At 37.6% G+C, this 20,794-nt stretch overlaps 1 protein-coding gene across 1 annotated transcript in view; it reads right to left on the minus strand.

Annotated features, from left to right (window-relative positions):
- Window positions 1-20,794, minus strand: part of LOC131102089 (potassium voltage-gated channel subfamily KQT member 4-like) — a 45,250-nt gene that overhangs the window by 17,738 nt on the left and 6,718 nt on the right. The window contains exon 2 of the mRNA XM_058047579.1: window positions 6,168-6,258. Within this exon, the coding sequence (XP_057903562.1) occupies window positions 6,168-6,258 (91 nt within the window). The remainder of the gene's footprint in view (window positions 1-6,167; window positions 6,259-20,794) is intronic.

The following is a 20,794-nucleotide window of genomic DNA, read 5'->3' on the forward strand; positions in this document are numbered from 1 at the left end:
ACGAGTGGTTAACACGCTGGCCTCACAACGAGGAGACCCGAGTTCAATTCCACCATGCAGAGTTTGCATGTTTTCTCCGGGTACTCCGGTTTCCTCCCACATTCCAAAAACATGCTAGGTTAATTAGCCACTCCAAGTTGTCCGTAGGTATGAATGTGAGTGTGAATGGTTGTTTGTCTATATGTGCCCTGTGATTGGCTGGCCACCAGTCCAGGGTGTACCCCGCCTCTCGCCCAAAAACAGCTGGGATAGGCTCCAGCACCCCCCCCCCCGACCCTCGTGAGGATAAGTGGTATAGAAAATTCAGTCCTAAATGGAAATAACTCACATTATTAAATATTTGGCATATTTGGCATACAGAGATGATTTTTATGGCACGGTGGACGAGTGTTCAATCATAGACCTGGGAAGACCAGGGTTCGATTCCCTGGGTTCAAGGCTTAATTAGCGACTCCAAATTGTCCATAGGTATGAAAGTGAGTGTGAATGGTTGTTTGTCTATATGTGCCCTGTGATTGGCTGGCCACCGGTCCAGGGTGTAATTCTGCATCTCGCCCAAAGAAGACAGCTGGGATAGGCTCCAGCACCCCCGCAACCCTCGTGAAGATAAGCGGTAAAAAATGAATAATGAATGAACCTTTTCTGTGCATCATAACAAGACAAAACAAGTTAATAAGGGCTAGCTAACAACCCTCTAAAACCACAAACAGCGTGAGCATTAAAGGGGCCTATGATGCTTTTTCCACTTTTCTGACCTATAAAAGTAGTTAAAATGTTGTATTCTGGTGTTAAACCATGCCAAAGTTTCAGATCATGAGGTTTAAACATTTGGAAGTGAGTCTTGAAAAAAGTTTGGGATGGTTCAAAATGCTCGGTTTCAAAAGGCGTGGTCAAAGTGTTCCTTTGTGATGTCACAGAGGGACGGGCTTCCTTATATAGTTCATAGTTAGGAAGCACTTTGGGAGTGTGACCAATCACACAGCGGAGTGGGTGTGCCCAGAAGCGGAATACAGCTGGAATAGGTGCAGATTCTGGAAGCTCTAGAATGCCTTCTGTGTGGGTTATAGTGTGTAGCTGCTCTACAGGAGTCCATAACTCAATAAATAATATAATACAACTAAGTAAATTTAAAAAAAAAAAAATTTTTTTTGTAAATGTCTGGAAAGTACATGTTTAGAGCTCACATACACATAGTAGTTGTAATAATTAATATTAATTAATATTCTGCATTATACGTAGGTAGTGTCTGGTCTGTTTTATCCATACTTGTCCATACTAATGTCTTCTTGGGACGTGTCAGTCAAGTAAATGGTGGCTAACTGGCGTCTTAATGTCCTCCTGATTGATCGCACATAAAGACGCCGAGGGATGAAGATGAGGGATGAGGAGGAGGGCTACTCGAGGTTAACGCAGGGAATCCATCAAGCATTCAGTGAAGAGCAGATCATGGCGGCCGGAGCAAAGATGATGATGGGACGGCTATTAAGATTAGTGGATCATGTCTGTGATTTCCTGCACACTCAACAGCACCTGAATCCTCCACGCTGCTTAGTTGGCGAATCCGGCGTCCAACAATACCCAGCTAGTGTGTGTGTGTGTGTGTGTGTATGTGTGTGTGTGTTTGTGTCTTTTTAAGGTTAAATTCAAGTCCTTTTTAAGCTCATTACATCGAAAGCAGCACATTGCAGCTGTGGGAAGCCACATACTTTATTCACTAGGGGTGGCATTGACCATGGTTAACTTTATATTAACTTATATATAAAAAGCCATAGCATTTCAGTATGTGGAATCAAACTATGGAATGGACTGAGTAAGGAAATCAAACAATGCACAACGATGAGCCAATTCAAGAAACAATACAAGCAGTTGATGTTTGCTAAATCCAAGGATGAAGAGTCTTGAACCAGTCATGATGTGCTATATATATCACTATATTGACACTTACTATGGTACCCATTATGGCATTGGATGCTCATATCACCTCCTACTTCGGTACGAAATATTTCAATGACATTTCATTTTAAATAATAAATAATATTTATAATAGAGGAGTGGGATCATTTACAAGTATTATGAAGGTAAGGCTTTTATTACAGAGGAGGCCTACGCTTGAAAATAATATATGTTTATAGTTAAAAACAAATTAAAATAAAGAGGTTTTAACGCTATTTCCCACATATAAAAATATATATAAAATTTAAAAAAGAACATAATAATATATTATTACTCGTACTTCCGTACATTATTTAAAAAATGATTACCAAAAAACAAAAAAAACCTTAAACTGTATTATGGAAAGCAGGAAGTGAACAAATGTAAGAGTTAGTGATTGTAAAAGTACCAGATGGAGGGGTAGGATTTAGTAAGCTTTGCTTCTTCCTACTCCTTTTGGACATGTGGAACTGGGAACTGATTATGGGATGCATTCAATTGTAATCTGATGCATGTTCAAATGAAATTAAACCATTACCATTACTAATTAACATAAGCATGTTTTTGGAATGTAGGAGGAAACCGGAGTACAAATAAAAATAATAGTAAAAAGAAAAAATAAATAAAACAAAATAAAATAAATAAAAAAACAAAAAAAAAACAACTTAAACTATATTAGGAAAGCAGGAAGTGAACAAATGTAACAGTAACTGATTGTAAAAGTACCAGATGGAGGGGTAGGATCTAATAAGCTTTGCTTCTTCCTACTCCTTTTGGACATGTGGAACTGGGAACTGATTATGGGATGCATTCAATTGTAATCTGATGCATGTTCAAATGAAATTAAACCATTACCATTACTAATTAACATAGCATGTTTTTGGAATGTAGGAGGAAACCGGAGTACAAATAAAAATAATAGTAAAAATAAAAAATAAATAAAACAAAATAAAATAAATAAAAAAACAAAAAAAAACAACTTAAACTATATTAGGAAAGCAGGAAGTGAACAAATGTAACAGTAACTGATTGTAAAAGTACCAGATGGAGGGGTAGGATTTAATAAGCTTTGCTTCTTCCTACTCCTTTTGGACATGTGGAACTGGGAACTGATTATGGGATGCATTCAATTGGAATCTGATGCATATTCAAATGAAATTAAACCATTACCATTACCAATGAACATAGCATGTTTTTGGAATGTAGGAGGAAACCGGAGTACAAATAAAAATAACAGTAAAAATAAAAAAAATAATAAAATAAAATAAATAAAATAAATAAAAAAACAACAAAAAAAAACAACTTAAACTATATTAAGAAAGCAGGAAGTGAACAAATGTAACAGTAACTGATTGTAAAAGTACCAGATGGAGGGGTAGGATTTAATAAGCTTTGCTTCTTCCTACTCCTTTTGGACATGTGGAACTGGGAACTGATTATGGGATGCACTCAATTGTAATCTGATGCATGTTCAAATGAAATTAAACCATTACCATTACCAAATATATTAACTTTATAATGATATTGCTGCCATAAATAGATGTGACTGACAAAAAAATAGGCCGAGCGGATGTAGACGCGTGCTGCACATGCACAGCACCGATTGCATTCGCAGTACGTATTACACGCTAACACACTAGCAAAGCGGTTGAGTGTAAACTGACCCCCATTTGGTGGATTTAAAGCGAGCGTGTGGAAGCACTGCGGCTTCAACTATTTTGGAAACAGGACAAATGTGAGAAAGCACAGTTTTGCATAGTTTCCACCTAAACTAGGGGGCGGGGGGGACAACCAGAGAACTATCCAGCAGGTGATAACAAATGTTCCAACCGACTCGCGGAAAAAAAAAAAAAATCCCAAAGTCAATCGCAACTTTTATTGTGAAGGTTGCGGTGGTATTGGGTTGTCGAGAGGCGGGGTTTTTGTGCTTTGTTGCGCACTTTGGAACCCAGATGCAACGTCCCATCGCTACTTTATTTCACTGACACTGCAACTGTGAGTAAGGCAGCCTAGTTTTTTTGGTCATTCATAATATACTAAAGTCTGCAAGCATTATTCTTGTATGAGAGCTGCTGGCACAGACATACTGTATGTATACGTATATTGTATATATACAGTATATTGTGTATGGAAGCTGCTGTTCACTTTGCTATACCGCAAAAAAGATGATGTCAGAGATTCTATAGGCCAGGGGTGGGCAAACTACGGCCCGGGGGCCACATCCGGCCCGCCAAGTGTTTCAATATGGCCCGCCTGTTTTTTCCCAAAGTATTTCATTTAAACTCAACATGCTACCTGGCATCGTGGCTTGGGCCAACTTTTTGATGGTTGAGGTAGCTGCTTTATCAATTTCGTTATTTGATGTGGTCTGTTGTTTACAAAATGCTCCTGTAAAAAGGAACACAATAATAATAATAATAATAATAATAATAATAATAATAATAATAATAATAATAATAATAATAATAATAATAATGTCAATAATTATAATAATACTACTATTATATTAATGTTGTTGTTAATGATATTAATATAATAATGGTAGTAATATTATTATTATTAACAAAATAATAATAATAATAATATAATAACATTACTATAACTAATAATAATAATAATAATACTAATAAAAATAAAAATAATAATAATAATAATAATACATTTATAACACACTTTACATCAAATAAATGATTTCAAAGTGCACATATAGCAGATTGCATGACACTTTTACATGTAAAATATGTGTAAAAATATAGGTGTAAAAATGGACTGTTACATGTAAAATACTACATAATCCCCCCCCCCCGTCAATTTTGTTAAATTAATGCGGCCCGCGAGTCAAAAAGTTTGCCCACCCCTGTTCTAGGCTCAGGATTTTACTTTGAATTCAGAAGTCTTGATTTGTGAATAAAGGCAGATTTTTAGGGTTAAGCGTGCAGACCTCAGAGCTAGGAGACCAGGGTTCAATCCCACCCTCGGCCATCTCTGCGTGGAGTTTGCATGTTCTCCCCGTGCATGCGTGGGTTTTCTTTTCCGGGTACTCCGGTTTCCTCCCACATTCCAAAAACATGCTAGGTTAATTAGCCACTCCAAATTGTCCATAGGTATGAATGTGAGTGTGAATGGTTGTTTGTTTATATGTGCCCTGGGATTGGCTGGCCACCAGTCCAGGGTGTACTCCGCCTCTCGCCCCAAGACAGCTGGGATAGGCTATAGCAACCCCCGCGACCCTCGTGAGGATAAGCAGTAGAAAATGAATGAATGAATGAATACATGATGAAGTTTAATTTTTATGCTTTTTCCACTTTTTTGATCTATAAATTCTAACATTTTCTAACAAATTCAAATGTTGTATTCTCGTGTTTAAACGATGCCAAAGTTTCAGATAATGAAAGTGAGCCCTGAAAGACGTTCGGGATGGAAGAGTTTTTTTTTTAACACTGGCTTCCTGTGACATCACAAAGAGCCAGACTTCCTTATACGGGCCTGCCGGGGTATCTTGTATGCTAATTACAAGCTCACCGATGTCTGGAACACGGCTAGTCCGGTAAAAAATGTGATGACCACATTTCCATTACCGATGTTGTACTAAGATGGTCAGTAAACGCGGCGCCCTCACGTCCACCTTCTGAATCCCACGGCACCAGCGGTGTGTCCGACAAAGTGTGTCCGACAATGAGTGCTCCTCCGCGGATCCCCTGAGCTCCACCACAGCAGCAGTGCTTCTGACAAAGTGTGTCCGACAATGAGTCCTCCTCCGCGATTCCCCTGAGCTCCACCACACCAGCAGTGCTTCTGACAAAGTGTGTCCGACAATGAGTGCTCCTCTGCGGTTCCCCCTGAGCTCTTTTGAGTTCATACAGGGTAAGTCAGGGGTCTGCAAACAGTAGCTCATGAGCTACCAGGTTGACAGCACCAATGACATTTAAGTAGCTCTCCACGGGGTACATTCATTTATCGTTAACTATACCCACGAAATGGAGGGGTTCGGCAGTAGTCCGGAAGTCACCGGGAGCGTTTGGGAGTGTGACCAATCACAGCGGAGTGGGAAATCCAAATCACATGCATCGATAATCGCTTTGTACACGGAGAAAACCCACGCATGCACGGTGGAATTGAACTCGGGTCTCCTAGCTGCGAGGCCTGCATGCTAACCACTCGTCCACCATGCAGCAAGTTCCCTCGAATAGTGAAAAACCTTAAATAGGTGCGTGTGTGTGTGTGAGGGTTCTTACCAGGATGAAGAGGCCCTGGTTGGCAAAGTCCTGGTGTTCACGTATGGTGGAGAAGACGGACAGCACCAAGCAGCTGAAGACCAGAAGAAAACTGCAACACCAAAAAACCAGGAACAAGATGAGTAAGAAGACTTTTCAGAGCGTGCTAACGTGGGCCGCGGCGCCTCGGCGCCCGTGGGCCTGTAGAAATAAGTCATGGCCACTTCAGGCTGAGGACGCCGCCCCAATAAAACACAGCATAAATTGTGTTAGATGACTTTGTGGTGCTCTTGTGTTAAAGTAAACACAAAGACGGCGGCTGAGAGCTTCATTGCCGTCCTGTTTTTTTTTTTTTTTTTTTTTTTTTACTTTCCCCCAATATCTGCATCTTGGCGAGCGCGTGCGCACATATCCTAGCATCCCCGGGAAGTTCTTTTCAAGTCGTGTCAAGCAGACACGAGCTCGCTCTTCTGCCGAGGAATGATGCATGGACTTCAGCGTAAGAGCATTTATGTTTGCACTCGGCCAGTGGAAAAGTTATTGTTGGATTATTGTTGCAGCGCAGCTGTCAGCGACCACATGACAGCTTTGCAGCGTGGAGGCGGGGCTCGTGTGATTGTTTATTCTCTTATTGGGACGTTAGCCATGACGCTGTGGCGCTTCTACCTAAGTGAGCATTTTGTCTCTTTTGTGATGAATAAAAAGTGCATACATTAAATAAAAAGGTTATTATTATTATTATCATCATCAACTTCACTCTCTGATTTCCCCCATTTTTGATGTTTTTTTTTTATATTTTACAAATATTTTCCCCAACATAATTTTTCAAAATTACAACTTTTTTTGTTTGTTTGTTTCAATTACATTTTAAAAAAACATTTTAGTGTTAATATTTCAACTCTATGCTGCTAATATGACATTATTTTTCCTCCTAATATTACGACTTAATTCTTGTAAATTTGGACTATTTTTCTCAAGAGAATACAATTTTTTTCTCTTAAAATTTTGACATTTTTTTGTAAAATTACAGTAATTTCTTCCATTTTTTGGTTTTTTAATTCTCCACTTTCTTCTTTTTCAATTTACGATTTTTTTCCTCATAATTTGATGGCTTTATTCCCATAATATTTATTTAAAAAAATGACAATCTTTTGTTTGTTTCTTTTAACATGAAAACATTAGAAAAATCATGTATTTTTTATTTGACATTATTTTTCCACCTAATATTACGACTTCATTCTTGTAAATTTGGACTATTTTTCTCATTAGAATACAACATTTTTCTCTTAAAATTTTGACTTTTTTGTTGTAAAATTACAGTAATTTCTTCCATTTTTTGGTTTTTTAATTCTCCACTTTCTTCTTTTTCAATTTACGATTTTTTTCTCATAATTTGATGGCTTTATTCCCATAATATTTATTTAAAAAAATGACAATCTTTTGTTTGTTTCTTATAACATGAAAACATTAGAAAAATCATGTATTTTTTATTTGACATTATTTTTCCACCTAATATTACGACTTCATTCTTGTAAATTTGGACTATTTTTCTCATTAGAATACAACATTTTTCTCTTAAAATTTTGACTTTTTTGTTGTAGAATTACAGTAATTTCTTCCATTTTTTGTTTTTTTTAATTCTCCACTTTCTTCTTTTTCAATTTACGATTTTTTTCTCATAATTTGATGGCTTTATTCCCATAATATTTATTTAAAAAATTACAATGTTTTGTTTGTTTCTTATAACATGAAAACATTAGAAAAATCATGTATTTTTTTATTTAATATTTCAACTTCCATCCATCCACTTTCTATGCCGCTTATCCTCACTAGGGTGAGGGTATGCTGGAGCCTATCCCAGCTGTCTTTGGGCGAGAGGCGGGGTACACCCTGGACTGGTGGCCAGCCAATCACAGGGCACATATAGACAAACAACCATTCACACTCACATTCATACCTATGGACAATTTGGAGTGGCTAATGAAGCTAACATTTTTTTTTTTGGAATGGGGGTGGAAAACCCGGCGAAAACCCACGCATGCGTAGAAGATGGGTTACTGCTAATTCTTCCATTTTGCTGTTGTTTTAGATTTCTTGTTAAATGAAATTTTTAGAATGCGCCACGTTGATTTCGTTGCATGAGACAACACTATCATTTCTTGTGGCTTTTGAACAAATTTAAATAAAGAAAATCACCTTATATTTAATATTGTTTCAATACAATACCACAAGGACAATACATCAATGTCAATGTCAGTCTTTCAATCTCACTTTTCAGCTAAAAAATGAAATAAACTGAACTTTGGACTTGTCAAAAATTGAAATGGTGAACTATGAAGGTCAACTATTCATATAGTTGATACTGTGTCAACTGAACTACTATGAACTCGCACACACTGCCCCGCTAATTAGATGGCCCATCTGGTAATGTTATCTTCATGTGTCACCCCCGGGAGGCGGATGGATTTGTCACTCCTCATCACACCTTCCGCAACATTCCGTGGAAAAACAAACAAACAAAGAATCTTAGTGTTTACAAGTTTGACGTTTACAAGTCGGCTGGGGAGTCCCCGGTGGAAGCTATGAGCCGGTATGGAGCGTTAAGTGATGTGGGAATTCCCGCTAAGACATCAAGTCAGCTTTCTCCAATCAATACGTGACGATGTTAATCGATACATGAATGAATGCGTGCAGCCGGGACGCGCCCGTCGCCGCGTCTGCATCATCCACTTCTGCAAAGATGCTGACAAGGACATTTTTTTTTTTACTTTGCTTAACTTTATTAACGTCCTTGTTGTTAATATTAGCACCGGTGCTATTATTTCTAACATCATTATTGCTAACATTAGCAGTAGTGATGTTATTTGCAATGTTATTCTTGTTAATACGAGCAGCGTCCATTAAGCAAGCGGGTCTGAGCTCTGGGGCGGTAGAAAGGAGAGGGCTTTTACCGCCATTTTCCTGTAAGCATACATAACTGCTAGGAGGAGGTGGTGGAGGTGTTGGGGGTGGGGTGGGGGGTGTCTCACATTACACGGTAAAAATATGGAAGTGAGATATCAAGGTTTTATCAGCGCTGAGTAAACATCAATTACACTGCAGTGTTGCAGCGTTAACGTCCTTTGATTGAATCATCACCGTGTGATGAAGAGGCGGCACACAACACATAAAAATGGCGGGGGGGGGGTCGGGTTTGGAGCATTAGAGGTGAAATGTGCTTAATAACTGTGAAATGCGTAGCTATTATGAGGTTTTGAGTATCGAAAACAGGCATTTTTTATGCTTTTTCACGATTTGAGGGAGTGTTTTGTGATTGTAACCACAGCATATTGCAGGGATCTACTAACAAACTACTAACAAAACAATGCTTTAACTATATAAAACACACACATAGCCACACTGTAGCCACACTGTGCTTAAATTAAACACTAAACACACAAACTGCGCTCCTCAAATGGTGCAGGGCCAACATACATACACAGAATCTATCCTACTGAACATGCAATTTGAATATGAAAATTCAAATATGAAACTTGAATATACTTGTATGCGTCACTGCTCTCCATTTTGTTGCATTTTCCAGGTTTTGGTTTCAATTTGAGACTGTACGGCACATATCGAGAACCAATAAAATACTATAACACGTTTAAAATTCAACATTTAACCATAATTTCAATCAATATATATTTAGACCCTCCCGGGCTGCCGTACTCCCTCACACTGGGATTAGCCAAGTAAGCTAGCGTTAGTTAGCGAACTTGCTAGCGAACTTGATAGCGAACTACCAACACAATTTGGGCAAAAAACAACTTGGTAACATTTATTTACATCAGTAAAATAATACACCGTCATTATTCGAGTCAGAAAACTAACACTTAAAGTTAACGGAATTAGAAACGCGCTAGACTAGCTAGCTGGACTGCGAGGCGTAGCAGCTGTCGCAATGCATTCTGGAACTTGTAGTATCAGTATAGTATTGTAGCGTTTCGTGCGTTCAATGACACTAAATTGACCAGCGTGGACATATAAATACATTTTAGTGTTAAAATACAAGTGTACCACATTGTCTGCTTGGAGGTAATGATAGAAGGTAATGATTTTTAGCACGGAGAATCTGCTTAGAAGCACAAAAAAAAAAGAGTACACCAATCAATTGAACAACAAACACACAACATACATGCTCAAACAAACACACCAACAACGATAACGATGTGTATGCAGAAATATGTACGTACCAGTGTCACTTTGTGTGTCCCTTTCCAACTTTTTTACAACACTGTATCCTGGCATAATGCTAACTAACTAACTAAGCTAACAAAGATGGCAGCCGAGCATTTCATTAGGTAGACATAACTTCTTGCACTAACTTGCACTTTCTACCCAACCCAAACTATATATATATAAAATATTATTTAAAAAAATTAAATGACAACCATGCTTGATTTTACATATTTTTTTTACAATAATATAACAAAAGGTGCATTATTTTAATATTACAGTTTTTATCAGGATTTGAACTGAGGTGTGCCTAATGAAGTGGTGCCTCTGTGCTCTGTTTTCCAGATAAGGAGAAACACACACACACACACACACACAAACAAAAATAATATGAGATGTTAAGTGCTTTTTCAAAAAAGGAAAAAAAAATGCTGACTATTCACTGGCTCAAGTGCTGGCGCCCTCCCCGGGATGACCGAAAGAACGGAAACAGGAGTTGGTTGGGAGGAGGAGGGGTGGGGGGGGGGTTGTTTTGTTAGCTGACGTGACAAAAACAAACACACAAGTATTTACTTTCCTCCGCCGGCTCTGCTAGCATTGAGGGGATCAATTATTTAGTTACACAGTGAGTGTTGGCGGTCACAGAAGGTGCAACTCTGGCACTTTGCATCACGACATGCTAGCATCATACATTCCAAAAAAAGGCCAAAATGTGTCAAAATGTATATTCTGGCTTGTTATTCCTATTTATATGTCACATGGCGGAACTGTTATCAGACTCCATAGGTACAATTGGCTTGAAATTTCTCACACCGCAAAACAAAACAACCTTAAAGCAAATCGTCGAGAGCATTAATTCATTCATTCATTTCCAAAATTACAACTTTTTGTTTGTTTGTTTCAATTACATTAAAAAAAATAAAATTTTAGTGTAGTCTCCGCTTTCCCCCATTTTTGCTGTTTTTTTTTATTTTTACAAATATTTTCCCCAATATATTTTTTCAAAATGACAACTTTTTGTTTGTTTGTTTGTTTCAATTACATTAAAAAAATAACATTTTAGTGTTAATATTTAAACTCTATGCTGCTAATATGACATTAATTTTCCTCCTAATATTATGACTTTATTCTTGTAAATTTGGACTATTTTTCTCGTAAGATTTGGAGTGTTTTGTTGTAAAATTACATTAATTTCTTCAATTTATGCTGTTTTTTTTTAAATTCTCCACTTATTTCAACTTTCTTCTTTTTCTTCTCTTAATTTGATGGCTTTATTCCCATAATATTTATAAAAATTACAATGTTTTGTTTGTTTCTTATGACATTAAAACATTGGAAAAATCATGTATTTTTTATTGAATATTTCAACTTCCATCCATCCACTTTCTATGCCGCTTATCCTCACAAGGGTCGCAAGGGGGTGCTGGAGCCTATCCCAGCTGTCTTGGGGCGAGAGGCGGGGTACACCCTGGACTGGTGGCCAGCCAATCACAGGGCACATATAGACAAACAACCATTCACACTCACATTCATACCTACGGACAATTTGGAGTCGCCAATTAAGCCTTGAACCCAGGGAATCGAACCCTGGTCTTCCCAGGTCTATGATTGAACACTCGTCCACCGTGTCATAAAAATGAGACATTGGGTCATCTCTGTATGCCAAATATTCCAAATATTTAATAATGTGAGTTATTTCCATTTTCTATACCACTTATTCTCACGAGGGTCGGGAGTGCTGGAGCCTATCCCAGCTGTTTTTGGGCGAGAGGTGGGATTGAACCCGGGTCACGCAGACCTCACAGCTAGTGAGACCTCACAGCTAGTGAGGTCTGCGTGCTAACCACTCGACCGCCGTGCAGCCAGGACTGAACCAATTCCTCGGTTAATTGAAACATCCATCCATCCATTTTCTATACCCCTTATCGTCTTTAGGGTCGCAGAGGGTGCTGGAGCCTATCCCAGCTGTCTTGGGGCGAGAGGCAGGGGTACACCCTGGACTGGTGGCCAGCCAATCACAGGGCACATATAGACAAACAACCATTCACACTCACATTCATATCTATGGACAATTTGGAGTGGCTAATTAACCTAGCATGTTTTTGGAATGTGGGAATGAGGAAACCGGAATACCCGGAGAAAACCCACGGGCGCATGCACGGGGAGAACATGCAAACTCCACACAGAGACGTCTGTGAAACATCATCTGGGTTTTTACGAAATTCCACGCCATCCAGCAGAAGATGATTTGTTTGGGGAACAAAATGGGAAAAGCCAAGTCGGGATCTGGCGTAATTCCATACAATGGCGCCAACAGCAGGTTGGAAAAGAACATCCCGGCCGCGCTGTTTGCGTAAATCAGCGTAAAAATAATAAAACGATGATACAGCGTCGTCAGCAAGGCTGGAAATAGAGCGTCCATCGTAAAGCTGGTCATTAGACACACACTCGCATGCACACGCACACACTGGGATGCTCTTTGTGGGGCGGGCGTCAGTGAAGAGGACCCCGGGCCCCCGCGTGGGGCCGAGTGCTGAGAGAGCGCTGACATTTAGCGGCCGTATTGTTGGTGGCAGGATAGCCAATTAGCTCGCAAGCCCACCAAAAGCCTTTTAGTGGACGCACCAGCCCCCCCCATTTACACTCCCCCTCCCCGCTGACATTTCACCAGGCCCGTCATGTCGGCATCACACGAGGGGGGGAAAGGGGGGGCAGTCAGGCGGCGTGCAGCGTTCAGCACACAGGCCACAGGAAGTAAAGATACAACAATAAAAGTCACGTCGTGATGAATGAGAAGAAGTTGGAAATTGAAGAAAAATATGAGAAATTGTTTATATATTATATAATCATATAAATATATTATAATAAATAATATAAATATTAATTGTTTGTATATTATATAATCATATAAATTATAATATAATTTATATTTATAATAAAATATAATTTATAATATATAAATAATATAAATTATAATAAATAATATAAATAAATCATAATAAATAATATAAATAAATAATACAATTAATATATAAATAATTGTTCATATAATATAATACAATTTTTAAACAACTATAAATTATAGCTATAGTGCAAGTATTGACTTTTAGTAACAGATGTTTGATGAAATTATATAATAATATAAATATATAATAATAAATAATATAAATAAATCATAATAAATAATATAAATAAATAATATAATTAATATAAATAATTGTTCATATATTATATACATTTTTAAATAACTATAAATTATAGCTATAGTGCAAGTATTGACTTTTAAATTAAATTATATAATAATATAAATATATAATAATAAATAATATAAATAAATCATAATAAATAATATAAATAAATCATAATAAATAATATAAAAAAATAATATAATTAATATAAATAATTGTTCATATATTATATAATTTTTTAAATAACTATAAATTATAGTTATAGTGCAAGTATTGACTTTTAGTGTAGTAAATTTAGTGTAGTAGTATTGACTTTTAGTAACAGTTGTTTGATGAAATGTACAAAATGAAAGATGATTACGTAATTACATAATTATTATTATGTAATTATTTGCTTGTGGCATTTTGCATTTTCTTTTTTTTTTTTTTTAGGGCATTTTCTTCCTGGACCTAGACCTGATCCACATCTTAAGACCAGAACAAAAGGTTGTAATATTATAAGAAACAAACAAAACTAAAGTTTTATTAGCTTTGTGAGAAGGTTGTAATATTATGGAAATAAAGATATGACCAGAATAACATTTATGGAGATTATTTAAGAAAGAAGAAAGTTCAAATATTTGGAAGATTAAAAAAAAACGGCAAAAATTGGACAAAAATAGCAAAAAAAGTCCTTTTATGTCCTGAAATGTATCCAGTGTAAGTTCTTAGCATATCTACAAAATATCAGAGGTTCTTCACCATGTGGCCTGCGGTGGAAAACCGTACAAACTGCTAGCATGTTTTACAAAACATCAACACGAGCATTAGGGGGCGCCACTCAGGTCCGCCGTCCAAGCATCCACTGTGCCAAAGATGAAGGCGGATGTGGGGGGTCGGTACGGAGTGGAAAACAGGAAGGAGCTAATGAGTTAGCCTCGCCGGTATGCCACCCTGGTAGCGTAGCGTAGCTTCGTGTAGCAACACCCTGCTGCTCCGGCAGCGCCAGAACCCGAGAGGTCCACTCAGCACTCGGCCGCTCTCTTCAACTCATTAAAAGCAATTAGACGACCGGGCCAAGCGTGCGGCGCTAGCGAGAGTGGACAGACGCTTAATTATTCATCCCGCCTCCCTAATCCCGCCCAACCGCCACCTTAAAGCTACCCTAAGTAATTCCCGTGCCCTGAAATGACCACCCAATCACCTTCGTGCTAGCCTAGCCGCCACTATGGGCAACATGTTGGCGTCTTATATGCTAGCGTGGCCTCACGGCTGGGGGTCGCATGGAGTACCGACTCGCTTTAGCATGCAAAGTAGCACTAAGAAAGGATCATAAGATTATTATGATTATTATTATTATTAAAAAAAAAGATTATTATGTCATCACCATGAACAATATTAACAAAAATATAACAATATAATACAATAATAACATATTGTAAACAACATATATAATAATAATGATGGTGATAATAGTAAAAAAAATACAATTATTATGTATTCTTGTCATTAAATGTCAATATCGGATGAGTAATAATAATAACTATCATAATACTTCATAAAAAATAATAATTATTATACATTTTTAGAATATTTTCAATAAAAAAATTTAATAAAAATGAACACTAATAAATTGTATTAGTATTATGTAGTATTATGTATTATTAATATATTTAAATATCAGAATAACATTATATTAGAAACAATATGAATAGTAATGGTACTAATAATAATTATAATAATCAACATAATTATTATAGTAAAATGTTGGTCATATTTAATTGAATAAAAATGATCAGTAATAATAATAATATTGACAATAATTACAAATATATTATTATTGTTTATTTTAAATATATATATATATATAATTGAATAAAAATGATCAGTAATAATAGTAACTATTATACATTTTTAGAATATTTTCAATAAAAAATTTAATAAAAATGAACACTAATAAATTTGTATTAGTATTATGTCGTATTATGTATTATTCATATATTTAAATATCAGAATAACATTATATTAGAAACAATATGAATAGTAATGGTACTAATAATAATTATAATAATCAACATAATTATTATAGTAAAATGTTGGTCATATTTAATTGAATAAAAATGATCAGTAATAATAATAATATTGACAATAATTACAAATACATTATTATTGTTTATTTTAAAAAAAATATATATATATATATATTTAATTGAATAAAAATGATCAGTAATAATAATAACATTGACAATAATTACAAATACATTATTATTGTTTATTTAAAAAAATATATATATTTAATTGAATAAAAATGATCAGTAATAATAATAACATTGACAATAATTACAAATACATTATTATTGTTTATTTAAAAAAATATATATATTTAATTGAATAAAAATGATCAGTAATAATAATAACATTGACAATAATTACAAATAAATAATTATTGTTTATATTAAAAAAATATATATATTCATTTAATAAAAATGAAATTGTAATAATAATAGCAATAAATAGAAGCAATAAAAAATCAATAATAGTAAAAATACATTATTTGATGAAAAAATTCAGATTTAATTGTACCAAATATTTACTTTTTTTTTTTTTTGAATATGTTTTGCATATGTGATCCAGTGATGAAGCAAGGATGATGATGATGATGATGATGATGATGATGAATTGTGCAAATAAGGCATTTTAGTAAGCGAGAGAGATGGTAATTATAGCCTCTCGTTAACATTTGATTATTGTTTACACCCGCAATGTCCACTTTCTATAAAGCTACACATGCATGAACGCACACGCGTTTGCACACGCCAATGGACACACACACACACATACACACACACAGGGAGAGAGAGAGAGAGAGAGAGAGAGAGAGAGAGAGAGCGAGCGAGCAGGAGGCCAGGCCTCCCTTATAAATACCGTCCCACGTTGTGATTGTGTTTGAGCCGCGTCACCATGGTGACGCTTCCTGGCTTGTTTATAGCGACTGCCGCCATAAATTAAAATGATCTTAACAACACTTTAAGCGTTGATGGGGGGGGGGGGGGGGTGCACGTGGGGGGCGCGCCTGGCTGGACGCAGACCCGCGTGTCCAAAGACAAACAGGGTCCGGCGCTAAAAGACGGACAACACCGCTAAACGGAGACGCTGGAGCGGGACAACGCCAAACGCAACACGCCCTCGTCACGGCAGGATCACCACAAACATGGCGTCGTGTTTGACGTAGAAAGCCTCCATTTTGGACATGGCGTCGTGTCTGACGGAACGCCATCCTGCAGCTTCCTGTGTCCACCTTCCATCGACCCGACCCAGCTAGATGACACCCACCAGGCTTTGCTACACGTCTTAAAATAAAGTGGAAGCCAACTGTCTGTCAGGAAGCTCCGTCACAGTCCACAACATGAACCGGGCCCGACCCCCTGGGGGGTTCCCAGAATGAAGAGACTAGAGCAGTACCTCTCAAATATTGGGGTGGGCCGCCCCTGGGGGGGGGGGGGGCGCAACGGGGAACTGTCGAGGGGACCTACCAACCATTTTGTTGTATTTTTTGTGTTCAGTCTGTACAGTACAGATACATGAATCAGTTTTGTGAAAGTCTGTCCCTTGGGGGGGGGCGGGGGGGGGGCATGGGGGGCCGGGGGGTGGCATGGGGGGGGGACCCGTGTGTGGGTATGAGATACATACAGTACATGCTGTGGGAATCGTAGAAAGAACGGAAAGAGCGCCAGGCTCCGTGTGACGACGGCGTGGGGACGCTCCACTCTCACGCTCTGATGGGCATGCCTTAACGACACTACAGAATGGAACGGGATTCGTGTAATGAATGAGTGACTTGTGGCAGCCCTAAAAGAACTAGAATCTAACACACGATCATAATAAAGTGGTGGGCGGGTCCAGAATAGACTCCCTAGGCTAGCTTGGTTAGCTTAGCTAGCTAGGCTAGCTCGTATTCCTGGCCCACCGAGGTGACAATCAGGTGACACAAAGGAGCACTACTGTCAGCACCCCGCCCTGGTCGAGACGAGACGTGAAACAGGACATCAGGACTGAGGTTCAAGGTCGCCGCAGGGAAACCCGACTCCCCGCCGGACGTCCTGACACCGCCGGGCGTTTTTTTGCACCCAAAGTAGAAATGAACACCGAGCGCCTTCCCCCCCGCGTATGAAACCCCCGCTGTTGTCTTTGGAGGACGAATAAAACGGAGCAGATCACAACAATGTGGTCACCTGGCAACCACACACAACTTTGGCGTCTCCCGAAACGCCAAATCCAAGGTCTGGTGGATAAATCACCGCCTGAGTTCCTGCTGAAGCAGGTCAGGGTGGCCTTCATGACGGTGGAAGTCTTCGCCGTCAATCACGTCATCGTTGGGATGTCTTAAAATACAAACTCATTTGTTTGGCATCTACGCGGAGATGCATTTTAACACGTGTAGCGAAGCCTGCTGTTTGACGAGACTGGCTAGGGGCGGATCAGAGGTGGAAAGACGTCGTTGAAAAGGTGAAAAAGTGTTTGAGAACTTCTTCTCGCCAAAGTGGAGCAAAATAGGGAGAAAAAAAGTTTGATGCCCCTAAAAGTCAAAATTAATTCAAGACTGTCATTGGAATAGACACAATTTTACCATTGACAAATGTATGTGGTTATATATTTTCACACGTTTATTTTCATACGTATATGAATAAAAATGACTTAGTACACATGCCGAATATTGAGGCTCGAGGGGTCGAGTTTGTACACCAAAATTAATTACAAAATACCTCCTTGTGTACAATAAACAAACAAATTAACAATATGTTTAATTTTGCTGTTGTAGTTCGCAATGGTGTTTGCATTGTAATTTAAAAGTCCAAATTAATTCAAGACTGTCATTGGAATAGACACAATTTTACCATTGACAAATGTATGTGGTTATACATTTTCACATGTTTATTTTCATACGTATATGAAGAGAAATGACTTAGTACACATGCCGAATATTGAGGCTCGAGGGGTCGAGTTTGTACACCAAAATTAATTACAAAATACCTCCTTGTGTACAATAAACAAACAAATTAACAATATGTTTAATTTTGCTGTTGTAGTTCGCAATGGTGTTTGCATTGTAATTTAAAAGTCCAAATTAATTCAAGACTGTCATTGGAATAGACACAATTTTACCATTGACAAATGTATGTGGTTATACATTTTCACATGTTTATTTTCATACGTATATGAAGAGAAATGACTTAGTACACATGCCGAATATTGAGGCTTGAGGGGTCGAGTGTGTACACCAAAATTAATTACAAAATACCTCTTGGTGTACAATAAACAAACAAATTAACAATATGTTTAATTTTGCTGTTGTAGTTCGCAATGGTGTTCGCACTGTAATTTAAAAGTCCAAATTAATTCAAGACTGTTCAAGATTCAAGATTTTTTTTAGGTTTGGTGCTGATAAACAGCTTCTGGGGTCACATATTATTGTTAAAACATAATTTAAAAGTCAAAATTAATTCAAGACTGTGATTGAAATAGACACAATTTTACCCTTGACAAATGTATGTGGTTATATATTTTCACACGTTTATTTTCATACGTATATGAAGAGAAATGACTCAGTACACATGCCGAATATTGAGGCTTGAGGGGTCGAGTTTGTACACCAAAATTAATTACAAAATACCTCTTGGTGTACAATAAACAAACAAATTAACAATATGTTTAATTTTGCTTTTGTAGTTCGCAATGGTGTTTGCATGGTAGTGTGTGCAGACCAAAGGCACCGTAAATTACAGATTTTTTTTTTTAGGTTTGGTGCTGATAAACAGCTTCTGGGGGTCACATATTATTGTTAAAACATAATTTAAAAGTCAAAATTAATTCAAGACTGTCATTGGAATAGACACAATTTTACCATTGACAAATGTATGAGGTTATACATTTTCACACGTTTATTTTGATACGTATATGAAGAGAAATGAGTTAGTACACATGCCGAATATTGAGGCTTGAGGGGTCGAGTTTGTACACCAAAATTAATTAGAAAATACCTCTTGGTGTACAATAAACAAACAAATTAACAATATGTTTAATTTTGCTGTTGGAGTTCGCAATGGTGTTTGCACAGTGGATGATCTTTCTCATGTTTTGTGCTCATAAACAGGTTAAAAGGGACATCGAGTATTTTACTGTTAGGATATTATCGAAAAGCATAAAACGGGACCTTTAGGTGGGGCGTCTGAAACAATTTTTCATGAGATTAATTAGCTGAGAAAAGAAGCAGTTTTTGTGGAGCAAAAGTGGCAGAAATTCCATGCGGTGGAATGGATTGATTGATTGATTGATTGATTGTTTTCTTTCTGGCAAGCAGACAAACATGAAGATTGATCCTCCCAACAGCTGACGCTCTTACTTTGCCTGCTGGTAAAAGACGAGTCGCACACGTGAAGAAGACAAGAGAGGCAGCAAGGACGGACGGATGGAAGGAAGGAAGGAAGGAGGGTTGGGGAGTCAATTAGAGCGGGGAGGGGCGCTTTAATGAGAGATCCAGGAAGGGTAAAAGCATAAAGGATTCCTAATGGAGCAGAATTTACACAAGCTGCTGACGTGAATAGATTCAAAAATTAAAAAATTAAAAAAAGGAAAAACAGAGAATAAGAAGACGTAGCAGGAGGGATTGTTTTTTTGTTGTTTTTTTTTTTCAAAGAAACAGCTAGCCACAAATCTCGCCACATTATCTGGAAACACGAAGGATCGTCAAACCTCCAGCGGCTCTTTTCGTAATAAAAATGTGCTTGTGGTGCATTTAGCAAAAACAGAAGACGTTATGCTAAGCTAAGTCCGAGGTGGAGAGCAGCAGCCAGGCCGTGGGTATCTCCCTCCACATTTATAAATACTGTGACTTTAGGCTTAAGCTTTCCTAAACACACACACACACACACCACACACACACACACACACAGTTGCTGGAGTGGGGGCCATAAAAGGTGACAGGGGATGTTTTCCTGCGCGGAGCCAAGACAGAAAGTTCCACTTGGACGTGAGAATTCACTCATTGAAGTCATTTTGGCCCATTAAACTCAAGACGTTACTTCAACTTTCTCCACACTTTGATAGTCAGCCATTTTTTTTTCACATAAAACACAAAAGCCAATCCAACCTACACTTTGTCAGGATGTCAATATTCAACGACATTTGACATAAATGTTCCCTAATATGTTCCCCTTCCACTTCCTGATTGCTGTGGTGTTGAAGTACAACACAAAATGGGGGGAA

Source organism: Doryrhamphus excisus, chromosome 14 (genome assembly GCF_030265055.1).
Source record: "Doryrhamphus excisus isolate RoL2022-K1 chromosome 14, RoL_Dexc_1.0, whole genome shotgun sequence".
In the NCBI taxonomy this organism is placed as follows: domain Eukaryota; kingdom Metazoa; phylum Chordata; class Actinopteri; order Syngnathiformes; family Syngnathidae; genus Doryrhamphus; species Doryrhamphus excisus.